Genomic DNA, 27,226 nt, shown 5'->3' with positions numbered 1-27,226 from the left:
TAAAGAGAACTGTCAAAATCTTAAATTTTGGAGCGCAGTTCACAATCATAAGTGCTATAAACCCAAAAACCTTAAAAATGGAAGAAAATAAGTTTTTAGAGACCTTACCCGAAGCTATATAAAATTTAAGGTACTCAGTCTCGATTTTAATTACTCATTACTTGCTAAAAGAGCGCTGGGTATACAGTATGATTAGAAAATTCGATTGTTTTCTAAAAACAAAAAAATTATAACCTCACAAAAAACATTTGGTATAATCGCGTTATTGCCGACACTTTTCCAGAAAAGAAATACGAAATATATAACTAATTTCATTAGCGCCAAGACTTAGTAAGTCTTTTTTTATAATTTTATATATGTATGTATATAATCAAATTTCAATATCTTCTCTATATAAAAAAAAAATGCACGCTGTGCACGCTTGTGTAAGAAATCCGATAAGATTCAAGATAATTATTTTCTAAAATTTGCATAAATTGGATTACATCATTTACTTGATTAAATGAGAAAATACAACCCTGTATTTCTTTAATTGTATTAAGAAACCTCTAACAACAAATGTTTTGCTGTGAAGTCTATCGGCTTACACACTACTTTTATTTCTTTGTGCCATCTCCTTGTAGCTCTTTGTTCTCTCCCTTTTGCAATATTAGTTGCCTTATTTATATTGATTGTGGTTCTTTGTCATCGTACCTAGTCATAGTAGTCATAGCTGCTCTATGAATCTCAAATGGAATGAATATGAGTTAGCAGCAGTTGAAAAGAGGCTGTTTTAAGAGCGAAAAATTAGAGAGAGAGAGAGAGAAAGAGCGACCAGGAAGAAGGATGTGAACAAGAAGGAACTTCTTCTTTGCCATACAGCATGCCAAACCTCCTTATTTTGTAAATTATAAATTGACGTACATACGCACATTCGCAGTAACTGTAAATGCTACTTTACCTTGAATTGAAAATACAACAAATATTTGATGCTAAGCACTTTCTTTTTGTGTTGCCTTTGTTTGAGACTGTTGGTGGTAGCACCTTTGATAAAGCTAAAATCTACATGTGTACGCAGAGATATGGGTGTTTGTATGTATAAGCAATGTATGTTTGTATGCATGCATATGTATGTATGTATATCAACCAACCACCAGTTCGTCAGCATGATAATTTTATGCTGGCTGGAGTCATACTGGAAGGTCGTGTTTTTGCCTTTTATACTCACATATGTACCTACATTTTACAATTGTTTGTATTTTTGCCATCTTGAAATTCTTTAAATATGTGCAAAATTAAACAAAGCCTTTACTCGAATTAACTTCTTTTACCTTTTCAATGTTACAGCGGCTCAAAACCTGTTTTATGCTCCGTTGTTTAGTTTTATTTACAATCTTTCTGGCTCACTTACATATGCTTTCTTTATTTTCTTTGCCATTGTTGTGGCAACACTGTCGCATAACATGTTTTTTTTTCTACACTTAACTAACTCCCTGCCAACAGAACATGTCGCCCCCTCCCGCAAACTAACCGAGTGTTATCAATCTTCTCGCTATTCGCTTCATTTACCGCTCTCCATTTACGTGTGCTTTAATTCCACAATATACACATAATGTGACATACATACATATGTACATTGGCTTATGCTTCATATATTTGCTCCTCCCGATTGCATCGGACTCCACTCTCTTTTTTTTATTGTTATCACATGGAGAAAAGTCGATAAGGGATAACAGCGCATAAAAATGCGATTTCTCCTTTGGCACTCTGTGCGCTAACAGTCGCCGGTGCTCAGCTGTAAACATTGACAGAGAATGTTAATTCTAATGTTAATGTTGCTCTGTCTGTTCATTTGCAGCGCGCTGCCTGTTTGTATTGCTGCTGCTACTGTTATTTAGCAACGACTGCATCGAAACAGCGCTGCCAACGTTGCTGCCCTCTGATGCAATCGTGTTGAATTTTATTTGACATACATATGTACATATACATATTTATATTGAAGAGTAAAGAAAATCTGTGGAAATCTGTGTCTAGAACAGAGTCTGCTTATAGGAAGTGCTCGCTGTTGTGTCGCCAAATAAGTGATGCGCGGTGGGTAGAGAGTGTGCAGTTATGTGCAAATATGTATGTATGCAACTTTTTTTTACCTTTGTACGTGTTTTTATGTATGTGTGCTGCTTCGGTTAAGGTGTGTAGACGGATTGAACATCACATACAAATACATACATATTTATGTATGTATGTATGTAAGTACATTTGTACTTCCTATAAGGGTGGCGTTGACAATCAACTCGGTGGGTGTATGAGCGTTGGAATTTGATTTAAAGGACAAATCGCTTGATGCTGATGGATGGAAATGTATGTACATATGTATGTATGAATATTTATATGCGTGTGTATGTACGCGTTGGTGTTTGTGCTTTCGTGGCTTTGTTCAAATATATATACAAATGCAATGCCGTGTGGTTTTTTAAGTCAATTTTATTGCAAAAAATTAAGAATAATTTTAATTTTATAAATTTTCATATCATGGACTTTTGTTAAAAAAATGCTTGACGTTATTTTTTTTTTTTAGAATTGATGGGTTTTTGTTAAAAAAATATATATAACTGTATTTTTTTTTTTTTTTTGAATTTTGAGATTTCTTTTAAAAAAATTATGTGATTGTGGACATTTCACTATTTTTAAATTATTATTTGAAAAAAAAACCGAAAAATCGCTTTTGAGACAAAAATCATTAAAAAAATATTTTTCAAACTCTAAAAAAAACTTCAAATATAGTTTAAATATTAAATTACAAATGATTTCGGCCAAGATTATAAAAAAAAATTATTTCACAAAATTTATATATAAAATAATATATGTATATATATATGTTTCGCTGATCAATTTGATTTAAGCTATACCAGTATTTTTTAAATACATTTTTTATTGAACCTTTCAACATTTCTAATCGAGCGTACATAGAGCACACAAGTCGAGGCTGCACTGTAATCAACCGCTTCTAATGCTTCCTAAGTAACTAACTGTAAACAAAACACAAACAAAATGTTCTATTGTAAAATTGAAGATAACTTCGAATTAAATTTTCTAAGACACGTAGTGCCGCAAAGGTTTTCTAATTTTAGAATATCAGTTATATATGTACATACTTACATAAATAAGTACATACATAGCGGCAAATGTAAATAAAATCAAAATTTGCATGTGCCGCACATAACCGGGTGGTTTCCAGCGTTTTTGAGCTTTCCACGAAACTACACCAACACACACACACACACTCATACATTTGATGGCAAATATGAGGCGTGTGCCAACGCTATGACATAACCAATATACACTCACCGATATTTTCACGCACTGACAGTTGCGGTGTCAAAGCCAAACCCAGTCAACCCAACTACATATTGTCTCACAGACGCGGCCACAGCCCAGTTTCATTAGCAGCCCGAAAAGTTAGGCTGCAATTTGCTGCTCTCAACTGTCTGCCCGCCTCGAAATCCAAACTCAAACTCATTTTCAAATTCGTCATGCCGTTTACACCGCCGGCCAAGCCTCCTCGTTGCGACCCAGAAGCTCTGAAGATTATGCCATCGCGCATATTGTGTATCTACACCGAATGTATGGTGTGTACCATCTATCTATGAATGTATTTGTATGTGTGTAAATATTTGAACGCAGCAAGGCAGCTACGCGGGCAGAGAAGGCGAGCGCTACACGCGTACATTTTGATTAACGAAGCTTTGGAAAGCATTAGCGGAGACCGTTGGTCGGTGAGGTGGTGGGCAAAGAGCTAATGCATGGGGAAGGAATTTTATGTTTGTGTATATGTATGGATATGGCAATAAGTGGGTGTGTGTGTAGCATGCGAATGCGTAAACTTATTTAAAAAATGCGTGTGCTTAAAGTTTTCAAAAGCATTTTCACACGATTAATGCACGAAGCTTACATATCGGGCTGCGTTTGCTAGTTGGCAAATTTGTAGATGAAATCTAAATTGAGGATTATAAATTTTTATTATAGTTTTCCTTGTTTATTACAATTGTTATTTCGTTCGCTTTGCGTGCAGTTTTCCATTAGGTTTGATAATGCTTGCGAATTTTTTTTTCATTTATTTTTATCTCTGCTCTCTTGATTGTTTCGTAGAATGTATTTCCGTGTTGCAGAGGTTCCAAGGTTTGCTATAAAGATTAAAGATGCCTTTCTTAGGGTTTACATACTTCAAGAATCTCTAAAATATAGATTTTAGACTATTCTTAGAAAATATTAAAAGTCAAAGCCAAAAAATTAAGAAGCTTAGTTAGTCATTACCCATGTGAAATTGATCGCCTAGTCCGAAACTTTTTTCTATCATAACATTTTCGAGATCTCGTTACATACAAATTTTTTATTGTGTTTTTTTTTTAATATTGTCCTCCTTTTAGTATAGATACGTTCGTCTGTCTGTTGGTTTGATCAAAATCAAGTCCTTATATATTTTTTTGACAAGATATCTTCACGAAATTTGGCACGGATTATTGCTTAAGACAATGCTATAATCTTCGTAGAAATGGTTGAGATTGGACTACCATAGCATATAGCTATATAGCTGCCATAAAACCTAACGAATGCGCACAACAAATTGTCGTAGAAATTTAGAACTTTGACAGCTTTCTCAGGCAACAAGAAATAATCAATGACTGAAACTGCTTTAAAAAGCAAATATAAATAAAAATAGTAAAATGTTCGGAAAATATATTCCACTTAACGGCAGAAGGTTTAGTGAAAATAACATGAAATATCAAAAAATACCAAGAAAGTTCTAAAAACTGAAAATATTGCAGCTAACTTCGAAGTAAGCGCTTCGGCTTGTTTTGTGCCCTCCACAAGTCTTTAATAACACCAATCTAACAAACATTAGTAGTAATATTAGAGCATAATGCCTTTAATGATTCAATTTGTTGTGAGTGTTTTCGAATCAAGGACATCTCCTAGGCATCTTCGGTTACACTTGGAGACCCAAACGTTGCATTGTTTTGGCAGCTTGTCCGGTGCTTGGTACGTACCGTGTACGTAAGTAAAACGTCACGGATTGTTGCTGTGGTTATATGAGTTGTTTTGGTCGATTTAGCATTTGTTGATCCATTTCATTATTGTTTGGATATTCTACGTTATGAGTTTACAAAAAGGCTTAACCTAGCAACCGAATATTAATTCGATGTTCAAAGTGCACTAAACTAAACAGAAATGCTTAACCCAGTTGCTGGCTGCTGATCAATTAGAAACATACATACATATCTACATACAAACATACAAACAAGCAAGCACTTGAAACAATAGGCGGACATAGCGGTGCATAAGTATCTAGATCTGTATAGAAAATAATTTTTTTTTTCAGAAACTTTTAACAAAAAAATATTTTTTAATAAAAAAAAGAATTATAAGAAAAACAAAAACAACAGCAGCTATACACAGCAACAAGCTGGAGAGGCGGCTGGCAAGCAAACTGAGCGCTAAGGTATAACTACACATACAATAAGTATGTATGTATGTATGGTCTCCTTGCAACAGATGTTTTGCCATTTATATCAATAAAATACAAAACAATAAAAGTTTAACTGTATGTATGTTTGTATGTACTTATTTGAGGTATTTGTTTTGGTTTTTCGAATGGTGTACCAAACAAAGCCAAAAGTAGGCGCCAAAGCTCCTATGCAGCAAAACAATGCACTATACACACGCGCATACACAAAGAAAAACAAATACAAACTTACATACATATGTAAACAGCTGCGTGTGTGCACAAAAAGTTCAAGGATATTATGTTACATAATCAAGACAAGATACGACTGGCTAATGGGTGGCATGTGGCAAGTGGCAGCGTCGCCTAGCATTTTATGTGCGTCAAACACTTTTGTAAGGAATTTGCAGCCGCAGCGTGGAAACAAAAAAACAAAAAAAAATGTGTATACAAAAACAAAAGCAAAAATGCTTCTACAAAAACAATCGCCAGCAAAGTGTGTGCAACTATTTTTGTGTTGTTCCATATCGCTGTGTGTTGCTGCGTTGCTGTGCTGTGGTCGGTGTCAGTTGGTGTCGCTTTGGTGCATTGAAATGTTCCAGTGTTGTCCTGTTGCCATTGATACCGTTGTTATACGAGGCTTTGAGCCGCGTAAACAAACTGCCACAAATGCTTCAGAAACTTATTGGTCTCCTTATGAATATAAATAAAGTGCAGTTAATTGATTTTACAGATTTATGTACATACTTAGATAGAGTTGTGTGTTTGTATGTGTGTCAGTGTGTTTTCATATGCGTGCAGGTTGTATCTTTAGCTTACATCATCTTAGTTTATTTATATCATGATTGTTATTGTAATTCTTTCATTTTTAAATATATCAACAGAATCTTTTAGATTCCTAATTCCCGCGAAAATTATATTTTATCTGTGACTATACGTCACTTTAAGTATCTTTACTCCCTAATTACAAACATTTTCGATAAAAATCGAACAGCATACTATTTTTAACTAACTTTCTCAGTTAACTTATTTTAGTTTGATTAGCCGAGACTAATCTCCTTTTTCTAATACAATTATATGCCTCAAATGGAGACTTACAAGTTCTAAGACCCCTCCCAACTACTAATAGAACTTTGATCTAATCTATTTCATGTCGGTAGTTTATTCGTAGCTTTTAAAAGCTTACAATTGTAACTTGTCAAAGGTTTCTACTTACTATTAATAAACAAAGAAGCTAAGAAGAATGCTATAAGCACGGCATTTAATTATTCCAAAGTGTACTAAACACAAACAGTTCTAGATAAGTAAAAAGGAAAAATCGATATTTAATTTATCGATAAGTTGTTCTTGTAGTGCTAAAAAACATCTTATAAAAGTTTTGTTAAAATTTATCCGAATTGGCAGTCTTTTTTTGGATAGAAATCAGGGAGCGTTCGGTAACGACAGTTCTTTTCCTAAGTATTGCCACTTTGTCTCCCGAAACATTTGTACCAGTCAGTAGAAACATGATTATATTGCACCTCAGTTTAGTTCTGAAGAACTAGATTCGCTTTCCGATCGCATATGATCTTCCTAGTATCGCACTTACGCTTTCAATGATAATTTTGAGGTGTTTTCTCCATCAATTCGTGATTTTTTCCGAAAACAGTCGGATCGGGATTGTTATTTGTTCAAGTAGTGTTATCACAAAACTTTTCGAAAAATAGTTCAAGTTATTACAACAACAATAAATACATGTTTTGAGACTCGCTAAAGTTATAAAGCGATCAGAATACAGTCATTAGTAAGTTTAGATAATTTTTTTTTTTATCACTGTAAGACACTGTAAATTATATTTTTTGCTTTTAAAAGCTTCAAAGTAACATGCTTGGCCTTTAATACATATTCAAATCAGTTATTTTAAACTTTGTGGTTTTCGTTATTTTATATCCTGTTATGTTATCAGCATAGTTTTTATTATCATATATATATATTGTATATCATATATAGTACATATTTTTGATATAATTCGTTTATAGGCACTTGCCGAGAATAAAATAAAATAAGCCTTAAATTTAAAATGTACAGTTGACAATTTTTTTTCTTGCAACTTGCTTGATATGCTTTATTTATGTATATATCTACATATGTATGTATGTATGTACGTAAGCAAGTATTTTTGAAGTATTTGCACTTTACTTGCCAGGCAACAAAAAATAAATAAAATATAAAAAAAAGGAACAATAACAACCACACAGTAGTGAAAAAATAACCAAAATGTTAAAGAGCACATGAACAACAAATAATGCTAAAAACAAGAACAACAATATCAAATAAATAAATAAGTAAAATGCGAATTAAGCTGATAAAGCTGGAATTTGATTAACCTTTTTATTTGTATTCTGGTGTTGCAATTCGAATTTATTTGAGGTGCAAATAAATGAAACGAAAGAAAATGCAGCGGACACATATAGTATATATGTGTGTGTGTGTCGCCTTTAAGAAAGTAAATAGCAGAAGTGGCTACAATATATTTACACATGCATGTAGGTATCTGCAATCTTAAAGACTTGGTTGCAATTAAAAAAAATTATAAAAAATATTAAAAATTATAAAAAAAAAATTAATTCAAATTTTATACAGGCCAAGTAAGGAGTTTTACAGTGGTGGAAAAGAAATGTTAAACAATTATTTAAACAAAGAAGAAAGTAATTGCGAACTGCTAAGTAATGTATATTTTTTAAATTTATTTCGTATTTATTTTTATTTGATATTTCTCTTTTTTTTATATTTGAACAAAAAAAATTTATTCGCAAACTGTTAAATAATACTTTTTTAAATTTCATTAATTTTTATTTAATTTGTATTTTTTTATTTTCAACAATAAAATATCAAGTTCCGCTTTACTTTACTAGAGGCTATAAGAAAATAAAATTTTTTGCATTATTATCACAGATTTTGGATTGTGTTTGTTGTTATTGTTGCAGCAAACACATTAATGTTGTTTAGAAAATTATCCTGCGAAAACCCTTTGAGTTAAAGTCGTCCTTTGTTTAGATTTGGTTTTCGTTTCGGTTATGTCAAACCGAATTTCATGGGAATTTGAGTCTCACCATATGCTACTCCTTTGTTTTCCATATTTTTTCACTGCTGAAACTAGAAAAAGCACTGACTTAAAAACAAAAGCATATTTACATACATTTTTACCAATAGGTGTGTAACTTTACTATAAAATGTTGCCTACATTTAGGCGTTTGCTCTTAATGAGTAAACTTCAGCACCTATTTAGCTAATAGTATTATTTTTTCTGTCAAATTCTTTTATATTATTATATAAATTCAATAAAAAGTGTGAGAAAATACTTTGAAAAATAATTACAATAAAAATTTCAAATAAAAAATGGTAATATAAATTTTTGCTTCGTTGTTTTATATTTTTCATTCAATTTCTGACACTAGAACGCACACTCACATAAATACCTACATTAATTTTTTCTAATAGATGTGCAAGTTTGCTAAAGTGTTGTCTACATTTAGGCGTTTGTTCTAAATATAATTTATTTAGCATAGCTCAGCACCTATTTAGTAGATAGTAATATTTATTTCAATCAAATTACCGTTAAAAGATAGAAGGGTTATTATTATTTTTTAAATTAGTATAAATTAAACTAAAAGTTGTAAGAAATTACATATATTATATATATATATATATATATACAAATTTTCAGTTTCTAAATAAATAAATAAAGAAATACTAATTAATTATAATTTTTTTCTGATTTTTTTTTTAAGAAAAATAAAATTGTATATTAAAACAAAAACAATAGTTATTTTATTACCAGCAAAGTCTGCCTTTTAATTATACATTTTTATTTATTTTTCGTATTTATTTAATAATTTTTCAAAACTTTATTTATCGATTTAAAATATTTTGAAAAAAAAGTGGTAAGAGTCTGTGGTACTCAGAAAAATATAATTTTAAAAATAATATTTTCTCCACAAAAATAGATTTTTTAAAAAAAATGTATTCCAAAAAATTTTAAAATACAAATTTTTTTTTTTTGTTTTTCCAAAATATTTTGGAAATTCATTCATTTAAACAACCGGTATCTTATGTACATATGACTGTTTGCAAACAGATCTCCACATATTTTTGTCTACATTTATTTAAGCGATCTCGAACAGCGTGCTAGTTTTGCAACTTTTGTCTAGAATGCGCTCGTCGTCGTTGTTTACTATTAATTAAGTACACAATTGTTGAATTTCATACAACTTTTAGACAATTTAAATTTTACACCTGCCATTTGTAGTTGCCAGGCTTTTTGAAACTCGTTTAGGTAAGAAATGCATACAATATACATACATACATACCTAGAATACATTTATATATAGGTATACTATAAGAACTATGAGATAACTGGGTGTGGAGTGTTGCGAGAGCAATTAAAACAAAGTGCATCAATTCAACTTATTAAAGACTTAAAGGCAGTCACACGCACAAAAACAACTTATTTTTGAAATACATACATGCATACATATGTTTATATGTTTTCACATACTAATCGAACAACTCTCGACTTTTGACACTTGGACGGCGGAGTTGTCAGGCGAGAAGTTGAGTTGAGTGCTCGAACTGTATGAAGATTTAATTTTTCGCATTAAATCGTAAACAATCTTACACACACTTATATATAAATATACATACATATACACACATTCATTTGTCAGGTTTTCTGTTTGTGAAACTGAATGCAACACCAATTTGTTTAAAATCTCAATCTGAACTGTTTAATTCATGTAAATTGTATTTACAAAACAACAAAGAAACCCACACACACACACACACACTAACGCATCGCGAACAGATTAACAAAGCAGCAACAGTGTGGTTAATGAGAAACCATTAATACGCAAATCAGTGCATTCACTTTTCGGCGACAAAATTATGCGCTTGCATTTAGTAAATTCACTTTTAAAATAATTAACGCAAAAAGTAATTGCAAACAATTCACTGTCAAAGTTAAATATTTTGAGTACTTTAAGTTACTGTAAGACTGTTGGGCAGTCAATTTTTGTTGTTTATTTATTCAAAATATGACGCAATTTGCTTCCAAATTAGCTGTTACTTTTGCCAACTAAAAATATATATATTTTGAAAAATAATATTAAAACAATATCTGAAATATATCGCTTTTGAAAAAAAAATATATTAAAAAAAAATTACTAAAAATCAAAAAATATTATTCTATATTTTTAAAATATATAAATTTTAATATTAAAAGCTCTTAAGTCGTTTACACACAAATATAGTATAATCAAAAATTAATAAACATTAAATAAATTAGTTTTCTGCAATATATTTTGAATTCTGTATAAAAAACGAAAAAATATATAAAAAATATACAAAATATTACAAAAAAGATTGTTCTATGTTTTTTTTTTAAATCTAAGCATAGAATTTATTTCTTCGAATTCAGCAGCCTTTAAAAATATAGTATTGAATAACTCTTAAAAAGATATACATATGTATCTTCCCAAATTTTTTGTTACAATTTTAAGTATTTAATTTTATATCTTAAATTCAACAGCATTAAAATAGTATTAAATAAAAAACGAATACAAATAAAATAACATTAATAAAAAATTTAATAAATTACATAAAAAATTAAAATAAAAACAAAAAAATAGCTTCTAATATATATTTAATTACCAATGTTGCTATATTATTTTTAACAAATTTAAATATTAAAAATAGAAAATCCAAACAAAAGCATATGATACTTTTTATTTTTAATTACATATAAATTATGTGGAATACATGAATTTGTTTTTGTTTTTGTTATAAGGATAACTTTTATAAAAATATATTTTTTGTTAAATTTTCATTCTTTACAAGAAACTTATTTTTAAAAATTAAAATTTTAATACTTAATATTTAATAAATTTTCACTTTTTTCAGAAATTAATTGTTAAAAATAAAATCTTTTTTTAGCATAATTTATATTTAAATTTTCCAAAAAATATAATGCATTGCTATTAATATTTAATATTATATGTATGTTTTTATTATAATGATAATTCTTTACCAGAAATTAATTTTTTTAAATAATTTTTTTTTATTTAAAATATTTTAATTTTAAATTTTTTTTTGTTAAATTTCCGAAATTAATTTTTGTTAGAATATTCAATTCAAAGACGTCCGTTCGATACTAAATGTTTTATTGAAGTGAACAAAAACTGTACTTAGTATGTAAAAATAACAATAGTATAGAGTAACAGCTGTAATACATAAGATAGTAAATTATGTACATATACATGGTATTTGGTTTGCTCTTTCATTGATGCCAACTATAACTAACAATTTTTTTTTTAATAAAAATATATTAATATTAACAAAAAAATTATATTATTATTATTATTATTTAGAATTATACTTTTTAACTCAAAACTAATAATTTTTTTCTTTCTTTACAGAGAACTGCAAGATGGCACATTAAAAGATAATAACCTTATGGATGGTTCCAGAATTATATTGATACCAAATGTAGAGACCGGCTTATTAGTAAGTGAAAACGAAATTTTTAAATTAAAATCAAAAATTTAATTCATGAGAAATGTAATAATGTAAGGAGAGAGCAGTGAACCACATAAAAAATATCTAAAAAAAATTTTCAAAATATTTTGTATATTTTTAGACTAGTACTAGTTTAGTACTATTCAGGCAGACAAAATATTTTACCAAAAAATTAGAAATAAATAACATTGTCATATATGTACATATAATAAGCTTCCGCATCACACCTAATGAGTTTAAACATGCGTACATGTATATGTATGTACATCAGATATAATATACATAATTTAATCTCACACTAATGTATGCAATAGATTTAATGAAGTTATATAGGCTTTGTGAATTTTTGTATCGGTGTTGAGCGAAATCTTTTTGCAGTGATGGATTTACAATTCAAAAATTCGCTTTTTTTTATAATTTTCCCAAAAAAAACTTTTCGATTTTAAATGAGAGCTTTATTCATATTAAAGTGATCGAAAAAATTTGTACAAGAAAACTAAATTTCTGAAATTTTTTCGAATACATTTTATACTTTACAATCAAAAATAATGAAATATGCGATCAAAAGTACAGCCTATGGCAAAAGTGTAGATAAATTGCTTTAAAAATGCAAATTTTCCAACCATTTTTCGCTGACCTCAAACAAAACAATTTTATTATAAATCAATTGGCAACTATACGCAATATTGAAAGTAATTTTGCTGATATGTTTTTTTTACAAATACGATACAAAAAAATAATTTAAATATATAATTGAAGCGCTTTAACAGACATACATACATACATTCGTGTATTTAAATGACAAAGACTCATCGGAATATTTATTAAATCCACTTCGATAAAACTTGTTAAAAGCGACTGCCTTTCTATACCACATACGCACACACATACATGCATACAATTGACTTGCTTTTGTTTATATGCATTTTTCATCAACACCGCCTTTGTACAAAAAAGCGAAACTCGCTGCGAGTAATGGCAAATTTTTAACCAAAATTTCAACAATTTCATTTTAGTCAGACCTGCTTGACGACCTCGCCATAGCGACTACAACAATATACAACAAACAAAAGACCGAAATGCCAAAAATGAAAAAAAAAATGTATTTTGAATTAAATTTCAATTAACTACAAATAAGCTATGAGTGAAACGCATGTTAAAAAGTTCGAATTCGAAATTTGAAGCCACCAACACACATATGTGTGTATCTATTTCGTACTTGACACCAGTAAATCCAGCGCGTGTGCTTAAAAAGCTATTTTTTAGTTAAAAGCGTTCGCACAGCAATTATAGTGTTTTATTTAGCATACATATATACATGTACATATTAATGTATGTATGTATGTTGGTATGCGTTTAATTTATATCAATATCAACAGCCGAAAACAAATACAACAACCAAACACGCAACGCAAAGCGACACCGTCGCAACGCTTTAGGTGATTTGCTGATCACTTTGCTGAGGATGACGTTGAGGGCGTGCGTTTGTGCGCAGCCGCACACGGCTAATTCGACCACAGCGCTTGACTTGGCTTACTTCACGACGTCGCACATGCAAGCCTGGTGTGGAATCCACCGGTAGCAGTCGCGCAAGTCTTTGTGCACTGACATAATCGCCTTTGTCGGCCGACAGCGGCGTTGTTGGTGGCTTTCCAAAGAGACTTGTTGGCGTATGCCTGCTGCCGCGTCAGGAGTACACATGTGTTTGTATGTATGTCCGTCGCGTTGGTGGCTTTGCGGTGGCTTGACAACTGGTCTCTTGAGCTCTTGTTTAGCCAGTTCTCATGCTCACTCGTGAGTGAGTAGTTTTGTAGTTGTCATCTGCATTTGTTTGTTGTGTTGTATAGTTTTAGTTTTTCGAAATTTAATATGACGCTCACTTGTTATTGCTTTATGTTGTAGTCACATACATATACATACCTGCGTTCTTTGTCTGATAAAAAACGCCTGTAAAGTATGTCAACTAGGCAACATTGCTGATAACCTTACTAAAAGCTGCTTGAGCGAAAACTATTGTTTGCTACTATCATTAAAAAAGAACCGTGGAATACTTGAAAAACTTTGCCGATAAATGAATATTTATGTACATATGTATATGTAAGGTTAAAAATTTGTTATTAGAAAGCTCTTAACACTTGAGAGCTTTTTTGAAGTTTTTATAAAAAAATTTTACGGTACTTTATTTCTGAGAGCTTTTTAATGCTAGCTTAGCGCACTTCGCTTTTTTTAGTTTTCAAAAGATTAAAAAGCATTAAGCTCTGTATGTTTTATACCTAACCTCAAAATATTTCAGTGCGAACTAATTAAAACTTTACTGTGTGAAAAATTTAATAATAATAAGCTTTTTAGAGCTTTGATAAAAACCTGCATAAAAACGCCTCTGATTTTTTTTTGGCATATTGTTACTCAAAAGCTTTTCAAGCTTTCACAAAAGCATGAGCTTTCCTATCAACATTTTTAAAAGCACTCAAGACCAATTCTTGTACTTTCAGCAAATTTAAGAAGCTTAATATTTTATATATTTATAATATTTCGAGTTAATAATAAGTTTTTTGAGCTTACCGTAATTAATACATGCCAAATATAGTTCTTGTAAGTGAGTGTCGCCTAGTAATTTTACCAAAGCTTTAATTCATTTAATACTTTAGGCGATTCAAAAGCTTTCTCTCAGAATTAAATGAGAAATTAAGGTCTTTATGGAAGGTAGATCAGAAATTGAGCTTTTAATGAGAATTTTATGGGAAAGTTGTCAAAGAGCCAGGTTTTTGAATCTAAAAAGTTTGTGTGATCGGTTCTACGCTCAAGCAATTACTAAGAAGAAGTGCAAAAATCCGAAATTCTAAAGCCAATTGAACTCAAAGCAAAGAGTAAGAAATTATTCTCTTTTTTTTCATATAAATGTTTTATTTATAGGTATATATTAAGAACGAAGTTAACTAAGAGTAAATAGTTAGACCAAAGCTTTTGCCAATCAAGCTTTAAAGCTGCTTTGTGATATATGACAATCGCTGATTCGTAGAACCGCCAGATTTTACTAGGCATCTACCAACATGCTAATCACTTAATCTTTTTTAATCATAGAAATGGCCTAAAGAGTAGACTATAACACCGCTACTCCAGTTTCTCACTTGAAAACCGTTAGCATTAAAAAGTGCAAGCCTTTCTCTTGTCCTCTTTGTGGTAAAAGCTACTAACTGTTGCGGTGTCACGTGTCTACTAAGAGTCGTAGAGGTAAACAGCTGGAAAACCGTTTACTGTCAGTTGACTTTCAAAGTGTTTACAACAGTTTTGTTTTTTTATTCTCTAAGCCATATGCAGCTCGCGGCTCCACACGTCAAAGACACGCCATAAACTAGAGCAAACTGTTAATGCTACGATTACCCAATTCTTTTTCTGCGGTTTCTTTGCCGGTTTCTCCAGCGGCAACAACAGTCAGTCAGTCATCTTCAGCTGGTTCTCTAACAGCGCATGCCGTATAATTTGCTCTTTGCCGTTGCTCCATGCTTTTTACAGTACGAAACATACGCTTTCGTAACACTGTTTCTGGCACAACTAACAGCTCGTCGCTGTGGCGAGTAGCGTGTTACTCCATATCGGTGTCTTCAATTGTTATGGGAAGCGTTACTTTGCTGGTGACCAAAACAACAATAAATGTTGTAAAATTATTGTGCATACTATAAACGTTTTTGTTTTTATTGTTATTGCTATTGCTATTTTTTATTGCTTCCAATCATTGCTCTTGTGTGTGTTTGTGTGTATATTTGCCTCCGCGACTTCTTACTCGCATTTGGTGCTGCTGTTATCGTAAAGCATTTAAGAATTTTTCATTCTCAACGCTGTCATTCTTTCCTCTTGTCTTCTTTAGTTTTGCTAGTGTTCTTTTCGTCACTTCCTCTAACTGCTGTTGATGGTTTACTCACCTACTGCACTTCTAAATACGTATATGGTATATATGTACCTAAAAATATATCCATATACATACATATATGAATTCGTGATTTTTGTGTTTAATTATGTTTGACTTTTATTGTTGCTATTAATATGATTTTGTGATTTGTTCTTTCTTCTCTTTGACCGAATTTCCGAGATATTATCGTCACGGGTAAACGTTTGCTTTGTATTGGGGACAATAACGGTGTTTAGTTTGGTTCTTGCTTGGAATTTTGTAACTCAACGCGCATATCTCGTTTAATTGTATGAATTTCAATTCAACATTTGCTTCTTTTTTATCTTTTGTTCTATCTCTTTACTAAATGTCTTTTTAACTGCTAATGTTATTCTCTTCAGCACCGTTGCTTTTGTAAAGCAACTGCTAGGTTACGCTGTATGTAGACACAGCTGTTCTGTTTGCCTATTGGATACACCATTTTCATACGAATATTTGCATGGCATTTACATAAATCAACGACGGGATGAACTTTATTTGGTGATTAATATGTATACCTTCGAGTAGATGTAGCTATGTATATCTACGTTGGTTTGAAAGAAATAAAGGCAAGAATCCTTTAAGTTCAGTTTTATGAAGTTAAAGTAGAAGAAAATGTAATAATTACGGGATAATAGGTCTCCCATCATCATTACAGTTTCTAAAAGATCTTATATCTCTCAAAAAGTTCAGTATAGTCAAAAAACACTTTGGTCCAGCCTCAATAGTCCAAGAATAAACAAATAGTAGAACCGTTCTGAAAACTTAAGTTTTAAAGGCTTTAAAACAAAAATAAGCTTCAAAGATACTGACCGATTAAAATCAAGTTCTTGTATGGACTTATAAAACTATCAAATAATCAATATACTATCATAAACAAGATTTTCAATCGACTCACATTGCCTGGCAATTAAAAGTGTGTGTCTTCGCTAACTATTATATTTAGTATACTTAGTAAAGTTTCACACCACATATGTATGCAATAATAATCGCTCACCTCGCTGTAAGCTGGGGTATTGAAACAAATTGAAATAAAATTACTTCGTAAATCAAATTTAAAAGTGTAGTCTTCAGGACAAATATACATCTATTGTATATTTACCATTAAAATCGGCGTCTAACGGTAGACACTTTACAAAGAAATTTCCAACGTAGTATGTAATAAATTCTAATAAACAAGTATCGCTCTTATAGTGTTGTAATTATAGAAATCAACTATTCGCTTTATTTTTACATACATACATACAAAGAATTTGATGCAAAATAAGCGCACGCCCACCATACACTAAATATATTCTTAAATGTGGTCGCTCTCAACTGCTTGAATCAGAATATATGTAAATATTATTTGAGTATTGCCAACATTACACAATTGCAAATATCAATGAGATACAGACACACTTTGTAGCATCAAATGTAATTCATATATACAGTTGCTAGCAGTTATTAATCACAGATGATATATATACATATAATTGTATATGTATTGAGTGCTCGCAAAAATAGCTAAGCAGTTTTCTAAAAATAAATATATACCCTAGAGATTTGCATATTATTTGCATGCAGTGTACGTCTGTGCCTATACATACGTATGCATGTATGTGTGCATATATGCCAATCATCATCACCATATTGAGATCAACGTTGACGCATTCGCCTGTCATTTAGCTAATTTTGCCTTTCTTTTCGATTCTTCTGGAGAAAATACGAAGCGACACCAATTCGAAATGTCTAAAAATGAGATTGCAGATGACATATTTAATGAGTGTGACTGTGTGTTTGTACTTTTTGGTTTAAGGTTGACACCTATGTAGAGAAATTAATAGTTGCAAATGTTAAGAAATATTTATAAATTAATAAAAAGATTAATACATATTTTTGGTTCTTCTTGTGTGTTTTTTAAAAATATTTCTTATAAGGATTCTAAGTTATAAAAAAAACTAAAAAATATTAATTTTGTTATTCTTATTGTGTGTTTTTTATTTATTTTCCATAATTTTTATTATTATTTTTTTAAAGCAATTTTTGATGCTAAAAATTAAAGAAAAAATATTTTTAGTTTTTATTGTTTTTGTGTAAATTTATTATTATTATAATTGTTTAATTTTTTGTCAATTTTATATAATTTTATTATTAATATTTACTTTTTTTTTGTTTTACTTCTATTTATTGATTTTCAGTTAATTTTAAAAAATCCAAATGTTTTTGTTACTTTAAAATTAATTGTTTTTTATTCAATTAAAATTATTTTATATTTTTTACTGTTTGTTACCTTTATCTACAATTTTATATAGTTTTGTTTTTAATCTTTACTTAGTTTTTTTATTTTTTGCACTAAATGTTTAAGAAATATTTATATATTTTTAGTAAAGCTTTACATTTATTTCGAATTTCTTCAGCTTTATTGTTTTAAATTTCAATTATTATACATTTTTTACAAGTATTAGTTGTTGTTTATTACTTGCTATACCCTTTCTATTCTTAATTTTAAAATGTTATATAATTTTTATTTAAATTTTGTTTTAATTTATTTTTCATAATTATAAGTCTTTTTTCAAGTGCTTTTATTTTTTTAGTCATTTTTCATATCATTTTTAAATTATTACTTATTATTATATAACTTACTTTATGTTTATTTCTAATTTTTCAATTTTATATTTTTTTGTTTTTATTATTATTTTTTTTTAATTTCCTTAGATTGAATTTTTATATATAATTAATGTAGTTATTTTTTATTTTTAATTATATTTTGTTGGTTATTTTTATTTTTTATAATTATTATTAATTATAAACTAATATTATATTAGTTGTTAATAATTATTTTTAATTTTTGTATACCTGAAAATTTTTTTTAATATATAAAATTAAAAAAATTATTTATATTAAATTATTAGAATTTTTTTAATAATTATTATTTTTTAACTATTAATATTTTTTAAAATTATTATTATTTTTAAATTATTTTTATGACTTTTTAATTATTATTATTATTTTTTTAATTATTATTAATTTATTTGCACTATCTTTTTTAATTTTTACACAATATTAATGTCTTTTTTAAAATTATTTTTGCACAAAAACTGTTTTTTAATAACAGTACATTTTTGAATGAATTTATTTTGTAATGTTTTACATATTTTATTTCGAATTTAATATTTTGACTTTTTCATATTTTTCTTAAAATTTCGCTTTAACATTTCTCGCAAAATTTTTTATTTGGGCGTGTGATTTAGATGGACATTGGCTGCTAGGAATTGCGTTGCAATTATCTCTTATTGTTATTATCTTAATTATTGTTGTTTTCGTTGTAGCGCAGCCCAATTTATTGACTTCGCTTAAATACTTTCTGCAATTTCCGTTCATTAAATCGAGCAAAATTCCTGAAGTTCTTGTCGCCTGTCCCGTTTTCTTTCTTCACATGCACATACTTCATCGATTTTCCATCCACCCTCAAACGTGGGCGCCTACTCTTCCATCAGCATCAGCAAAACAACACCAACAGCAATAACAATTTAGTGGGTTGCTTGCCGCCAACTGTTGGTGCGAGTCATCCAACTGACAAATAAAGAATCAATTAAGCCAAAAATAACAGCGTCAAAAACGCTCATAACAACAAAGACAAACGCAAATAAAGCGAAAAAAGTACAAATGAATAAAAGAATTGACGACAGCAACAATAATTACAACTGTCTGTCGTGGTCGCACTGTCACCTTACAACAACACACATACACATATACATGTGCACATATTTACATAAATTTCGGGCTCGCCTCTGCTTTTTGGCTTGGTCCGTAATTTTTTTGGCAAATAGATTTATGAAAATTGCTCGCATAGCACTCTAATTGCACTGGTAGTGGTGCGGTGGCTGCAGCTGCTGCTATTGTTGTTGTTGGTTGTTGTTGATGGTGGCGTTGATGGAGTGAAGGGTGCGATTTTCGTTAAGTTTTTTGCGACACAAAGAAAGCAGCGGCAAAAGCAGAACTCTTACAAGTGCCTACTCATATTCATATTTCGCTGAGTATGTACATATGTATGTGTGCGCGCGTTTAATGCATTCAAGTACAAAGAATGCAGTCGAGTTGAATTTGAGTTGGACAGTAATAATCAAAAGTAATGCACAGATGACGATGGACAGCAATACACAGCTTCATCTGCAGCAGTGGTGGAGGAGGCGGCGGTGTTGGCCGTCAAGTGCTCAAGTAGCCAGCAGCAATCTGTGCGCGGCGGTAGCAGCACGGGCCAAGACAAAGATTTCAGATTTCAGCTGATGATGACAAAGAATAAAGGGAGCAAGCTTCTTTTGCACTTTTTCGCATATTTGTGTTATTGTTGTAATTGAGTTGTATCTGCTGCTCCGCTTATCTACTCCATTCAACTTTTGTCCGTGCGTCCGTCCGTCTGTCTGACTGACTTTGATGCACTTGGTAAATGGCAAATGGTGCACTGGAGTCCAACCGCTGCAACACGGGGTCGAAGTCGATTGACGATTACAGCTTAAATGCAATATTAATACATGTTTTAATGGCTCTTTGTTTTGCATACCACTATAAATACATTACCACACATACTTACTCACATACATACATGTCTACCATATGCATATGAACAGCCGATATACTGGCATTGTTGTTGGCAGGTCAGTAAGTATGTTGCAATACAATATATTTTGCCAAATCATTTTTGAAACTCATATCTGGTTATAAAAAAGAAATTTACCGCATAAATCTGAAAATCTTCTTTTCAAAAGTATTCTCTTTATCAAAATTGCATGCTCAACTTAACTGAACGCTCTAAATAGTACGATTAGACATTCAAATACATCGTATGATACCAAACACATACATATACAAATATACATACCTACATACATATTTCTTGTTACCCAACAAATTTCCCAGCGAAATTTCAGGTTCGGGATTTGCAGCGCTGGTAGCTCAAAAATATGCATTTTAAGGTCGCATACGAATATGAAATGCAAAATAATGAAGATAGCTGAGTTATAATTTCTGTTATTTCTCATGGAAAAAATTCTGAATTATGGCATTTAAGGTCACGTATGAATACGAAATGGCATATGAGAAGCAATCTCTTTTATTTCTCATTAAAAAGTTTTCAATATCTGAATACCGAAAAGTTTCGGTATCCCGAACTCTTGAATATGCATTTTAAGATCAAAAATGCAGTTATTTTATAACATTTATCGTAATCCCGAAAAAAATCGGAATTCCGAAGTTATTGGTCACAAATCTCAATACAATGTGTGAAATAATTCATAATATTTAAAGCTCAGAATATTCAGAATATGCCAGCTATCGATCTAGTACTTCGTATATAATGTTAACAGTGGATTCGAAACCCAGCTGTTTGATTTTAAAACTGTCTGTGCTTACTTAATAAGGAAATTACTAAGCAAACTGAGGAGAAAAGAAAGATTTCAAAAATCAAAAGTCCACGCGGCATCACCAACATTTCGAAATGTATTTTATGTCTGCTAGAGACTGACAGTATTAATTTTTGGGTGTTGGGGAATAATAATTTCAGCTCTCGCTCTTTTTCAATATGTTCTCTTTACACAGTATAGGTGTGTAGCTGAAAGAAATCAGTTTACATTTTTTTAATTTACTTTTGCTCTTCTTTGTAAATAACCCAAATAATAATAGGTTTTCTATTCAAGTCACACACGCTTGCAATTATTCAAGTCGTGCTTCTCGCAAATCTCAGTATTGCACGAAAAAACCTCATTACTGGCTATAAAATTGTTTTTATTTCTTTATGCCCTGAACAGGGCATATTAAGTTTGCCATGAAAACTTTTTAATTTGACAAGACATCTTCTCGAAATTTGGCATTAATTATTGCCCAAGACAACGCTCCAATATCCGCACATATTGTTCAGATCGGACTACTATACCATTTAGCTGCCATACAAGCTAACCAATCGAAATCAAGATGATAAAATAAGTTTTATATCCTTTTATGTTATATGAAATGCAGCTGTGAGGGGTATCATAGCTTCGATGCAGCTGAGGTTAGCGTTTTTTCTTGTTTTAATAGGTTTTTTGCATTACCCTTAGGCTATGTGCATAGTGTAGCGACAGGTTTTACTATTGCTTTGTTTATAATAAAAGGCAGCACCTTCTTGAAGTGGATAAAATGCTTGATATACTAAATTGTATATACAATTTAGACTTTCGAAAAACTTCAAAATAATTCTTACTTTACCCGCCTATGCACTATGCCTTTAGCCTTAGGCCGTCGAATGCTCAACGCGATGACATCGCTCGTCTGTATTTTGACTGTTAAATTACTCAGCGTTCTTTTGTGCAATTTCAATGAATGAGGGGGGTGGCGGTGGGGCGTGAGGCGCGCAATAACGCTTATATTGTTAATTGCTATTTTATATATCTTGATAATGCATCATTACGGATTTTTTATTGCCTCCTCCAAGCGCTGTTTGCTTTGTTTACCTACCGAATGCTTGTTGACTCTGTTGGCTGGTGTCTGTGGCTGTGGCTTGACTGAATGTCGACTGATTTCGGCAATTTCGGTGCTCTTGTCTACTATGCGAAGTTGTTGTTGTCGTTGTTGTCATCGCTGTCGAACGTGCGAATGTTGTCGAAATGTAGTTGTGGTCATCACCGAGCCACATAATGTCTGTCAATATGATATTGCCTACCAGTATATTCTATATATGTGTGTGTGTGTTATTGTTCTTGTTTTTTTTTTGTTTTTGCATTTTTTGTCGGTCTTTTTTTTTTTTTTTTTTGAAACGAATTTAACATCTCGTTTCACTGTGTATTGGTTATTTGTACATTTGACTGTCATTGTTTTGTCGCTGTATTTGCTGTTGTTGTTATTGTTCTTGTTGTTGGCACGTTGTAGCAATGCTTTGTTCACAAATTTACATTTTCATACAATTTGAAGCGTCTTCAACAAATATTTATATATTCAATTTGGTGTGTCGTTCTTTATTCATGCAGTCATTGTGTTTAGTTTGGTTGTTGTTCTTGTTGTTGTTGCTTTAGCCAGTACTTTTTGTTTTGCACACATTTACTATAAGTATTATTGTTATTATTATTATTTTTGTGACTTTACGTTTTGTGTGTTGATTTGTTGAAATATTTCTGCTGCTGTTGTTGTTGTTGTTGCTGGCTCATCTGATCGCGCTATGTTTTTATTGTAGCGATTGCTGTTCGTTTGTTTGCTGTTGTAGTGGTGGTGACGCGAACAAAGAAATTCCAAACCCAAATTCAAATTCCAAGTTCGAACAAAAGCAGCAAAATGACAACACAACAACAGCAACAGCAATGGTGGGCATGATTGACAACGGCGATGAGCGACGAATGAACGCCGTTTTATGTATGATATATCAACGGCTTAGAGCTATTGTTGTTCTTGGCTGAGTTTTGCTAGGCTGTCTATACTATATGCAATTATTTGTATGTGTCTGTATGTGTGTATGAATGTGTTTAAATTCGTGTTTAATCATACCTGCATATATTTAATAATATAAAAGATGAATGCGAGTGACAGTAAGTTTTATGTTATATAGTATATACATACGTGAGCATATACATATATATATGTATATGTGCGCATATATACTATATGTTTGCATGTGTGTACGTAAAGGTCGATAACTAATAATTAAAAATCATATACAATTTATTTAATAAATTCCGGTGGTTATTATTAAACACACACAAACACCTATACATGCCGATATTGCATATACACACACATACGTATATATGTATGTATTTACTTTGGTATAGACAAATATGCAGGCGTCACTGATAAGCTTTGCGATTAAAGGCGTTAATTCTTCTAGTCAATGTCAGCTAATGCCTTATAAATACTGTGTTCTTATCGTCCACCTGTCTAAAAGCCGGTATAAGCATATACATATGTAATATTTTTTTGGTAAAAGTTTGCATATTCTTAGAAAGATATCCGACACTTGGATATAGAGGCAAATTTTTAGTGTGCGCGCCAAAATGCAGGCAACGCTTTTTAAAAACTATAGCTTTTTTATACATATAGAGAGGCTCTCTTTTCCAAAAGCTCAGTTAATTTAAGATTGCTTTTTTTTATAGATAATTTTTATATATGAAATCGTACAGTATCAGAACGATGTAAAAACTCTGTTCCTAGGTATTTATATATATACCAAAATTTATTTTTTAAGTCTTTGCTACACAACTTATTCTTTATTTTGTAATAAAAAAAATACTTTTTTGAAGTGTTCTGCATCATTTATTGAAGTATTGAGCTCAAATCTACATGTTTTCTATTTATTTTTTATTCACTACTAAATACGATTTTTTGAAGCTCAAAGTCATCATTTTTCTTATAAACACTAAAATGTAGGCAACACTATTCCAAATTCAACAATTTTCTATACAAACAATATCAACTTAACGGAATTATTGAAAGAGAGAAGTATTTAAGTAAAACAAGTTTGTCACTTACTTAACAAAAAAACAATAATTAAATATTATAAACAAATATTTTATAAAAAAAAAATATATAAACATACATATGAAATATTTTATAAAAAAAATATATATTAAATAAATTTTAAATAAAGATTATTATAAAAACATTAAAAATATTATAAAGATATTAAAAAAAAAGTATAAATTAAATTATATAATACTAAAAAAAAAATATTGAATTATAAAAACCAAAAAAAAAAAAATATATAAAAATGTAGTATAATAAAAAAATGTATATCAATGTATATGGAATATAATTCTTTTTTCAATAATAATAATTTACAAGTACAACTACCTACACCACAGCAAAACTAACTGAAATTTTTCATCAATAAACAAACTACAAAGGAATTCTGCAGAAAATCTACATATGAGACTAATAATTAAGTTGATTTTTCATTAAGCATATATATATATGCAATAAATATTGAAATTTACTAAGTAATAACAAAATCGTGCAAAAGTAGTAAAATACTTGGACTTTTCAAAAAAAATAAATCGAAGTAACTCGGATCTATGTAAATACTAACTGCTATGACACTATTCATTTCCTATAATTAACCCTATTTATTTATTTTTTAATGGCATTGTCGCATAAGAAACTAACGAACAACACAAAGATACTTTGCACCTTATCGATGAACGCAAAAATTAAAAAAAAAAAATTGTATATATACATAGTTATATACATATATGTATGTGTTTAAGATCAACAGGTAAACTTGTACCTACTGTATATATGCTTGTGGGTATTTGTACAGATATTATTTCCACAATTCGCTGAGTGAAAAAGAAAAATCTAAAAACAAAAAAATAGTTGTTTGCCTTTATGTGAGCGAGAACTGATCTTCGAAAATATGCTCCGTACGCTTTTGAACAAAGAAAATTAACCGAAAATGTTGCGAAGAAGTACAAAAACAAAAAGCAAACAATTAACAAACAATAATATAACTACGCACACATGCAAATTTTCTATATCATGTATAAATATTATATATAAACTATACAGTGTACTGTAAAGTAAAGCTTTACAAAAGCAACAATTACGCCCACACACTTGCAAGCAAAGGCAATTTGTTTACTTTTTGCTATCAAATACACGTTTGTATATATGAGTGTGTTTAGTTTTTAAATTAATAATATTTCTATGTTTGTGTGTCTGTGTGTGCGGCTCTCTAATGACATAAATGCAAAACCACACCTTGAATCTTTATTTTATTTACTAACTTTGCGCCTTTGTCCTGCGGTTTTGCTGCTATTTATTACAATTATTTATTTGAAATGCCTAGGTGGCGCTAAATAGTAAATAGTAAGCGTTCTCGCGTCCCTATATACACCTCAGCACATATACATAGCATACACGTACTCAATTAAAGTTATAAAAGTTTCCACTGATAACAAAAATTTTACGCTTTCCACTTTGACTATCATATTTTTATCAGCATAACGTTCTAACGTTATAACTATACTCAAAAATATTTTAAAAAAATCTCTTTTAAGTGCTACAGGCGCTTAGTATCGTTAAAAAGCAAAAATTTATTGAATTATTAGAAAATAATAGTGCGGTTATCAGGTTGTAAATAGCACATCAATCATATGTGTGTATGTATGAAGCAAGAATTTGTTGCTAAAATTAATATTTTTTCTATAGCGATTAGTAGTTTTTGTAATAACCGTCATACAAGTATATTAAACAGAGAGAAACGGAAATGTATTTCATACAAATACGAAATTAGTTTGATCAATTTACTTTTTGTAAATGTTTCACAATTTCATAGTAAACACAAGCTTAGTTAGTATATGAAAGAAGTATATATAACCAACCGACAATCCGTTTCACAAGGCACAAATCGTGCTTGTATATTGAAAAATTATATAATAAACCGTCCGAGAATTACAGCAGTGAGGTTTTGTTCGAATGAAATAACTGACAGTGACAAATAAAGTTTACGAAACACCTGCTTGACATTTTACCAACTGCATATTATATCTACCATATTTACCTACACACTACTACAATACGTAATTATAAATTTAAATATGTGAGTTTGTACTTTCCAAGCTCACTTAATTTATTTGTCATCTGCAATGTCCATTTTTCAATAGAAATTAGCTTGATAATATTAATTTTTCTTTACAAAAGTTTCGCAAGTACCCAATAATTAAAAATTTTTGTAAAAATTATATAATAAACGGGCCGAGAATTACAGAAGCGAATGTTACTTCAATAAAGTCACCGAAAAACATCGTTTACCGAGAACATGTTTGGCATTTTACCAACTAATACTAGTTTTGTAACTTCTACACTCAAACCGCTCTAAATTACGGATTATTCAACGATTTTGCACCTTCCTTGCCATATTTTCCATCTCTAAAGTAAAATTTTCCTCCAACAACTAATGTGAAAGTTTACACGCCCTACCGATAAGTTTCTTTCACACTGCCTATCGAAAATGATTACATCACTTGACAATGCGTCACACACATAACCACAACAATTCGCAAGTATTTTATAAAACAATGAATTAACTGTTTATTAAGGTTCTCACTATCGCCAAAACCACACCCAATCAAACAAAGACAAAGGTGGAGACAAAAATCAGTAGCCAACGCACGTTATTAACACATTTTCTTTCTTCTGCTGCGTTATGCTGCTTTTCATTTCGTTTATTTTCACTTGAAACACCTGATCGACAAGCGTGGCAACGTGTTTGCGGTTGCATTTAGCTAACGAGTTAATTAATACTTGACGTGTATATAACCTTAAGATGG

At 30.4% G+C, this 27,226-nt stretch overlaps 1 protein-coding gene across 1 annotated transcript in view; it reads left to right on the top strand.

The window, feature by feature from the left end:
- Positions 1–27,226, top strand: part of stx (ubiquitin-like domain-containing protein stuxnet) — a 64,541-nt gene that overhangs the window by 21,038 nt on the left and 16,277 nt on the right. The window contains exon 2 of the mRNA XM_014232261.3: positions 11,932–12,019. Coding sequence (XP_014087736.2) covers positions 11,932–12,019 — 88 coding nt within the window. The remainder of the gene's footprint in view (positions 1–11,931; positions 12,020–27,226) is intronic.

The sequence above is a fragment of the Bactrocera oleae genome, chromosome 5, assembly GCF_042242935.1.
Source record: "Bactrocera oleae isolate idBacOlea1 chromosome 5, idBacOlea1, whole genome shotgun sequence".
In the NCBI taxonomy this organism is placed as follows: Eukaryota; Metazoa; Arthropoda; class Insecta; order Diptera; family Tephritidae; genus Bactrocera; species Bactrocera oleae.
This window is presented reverse-complemented; position numbering and strand designations above follow the sequence as displayed.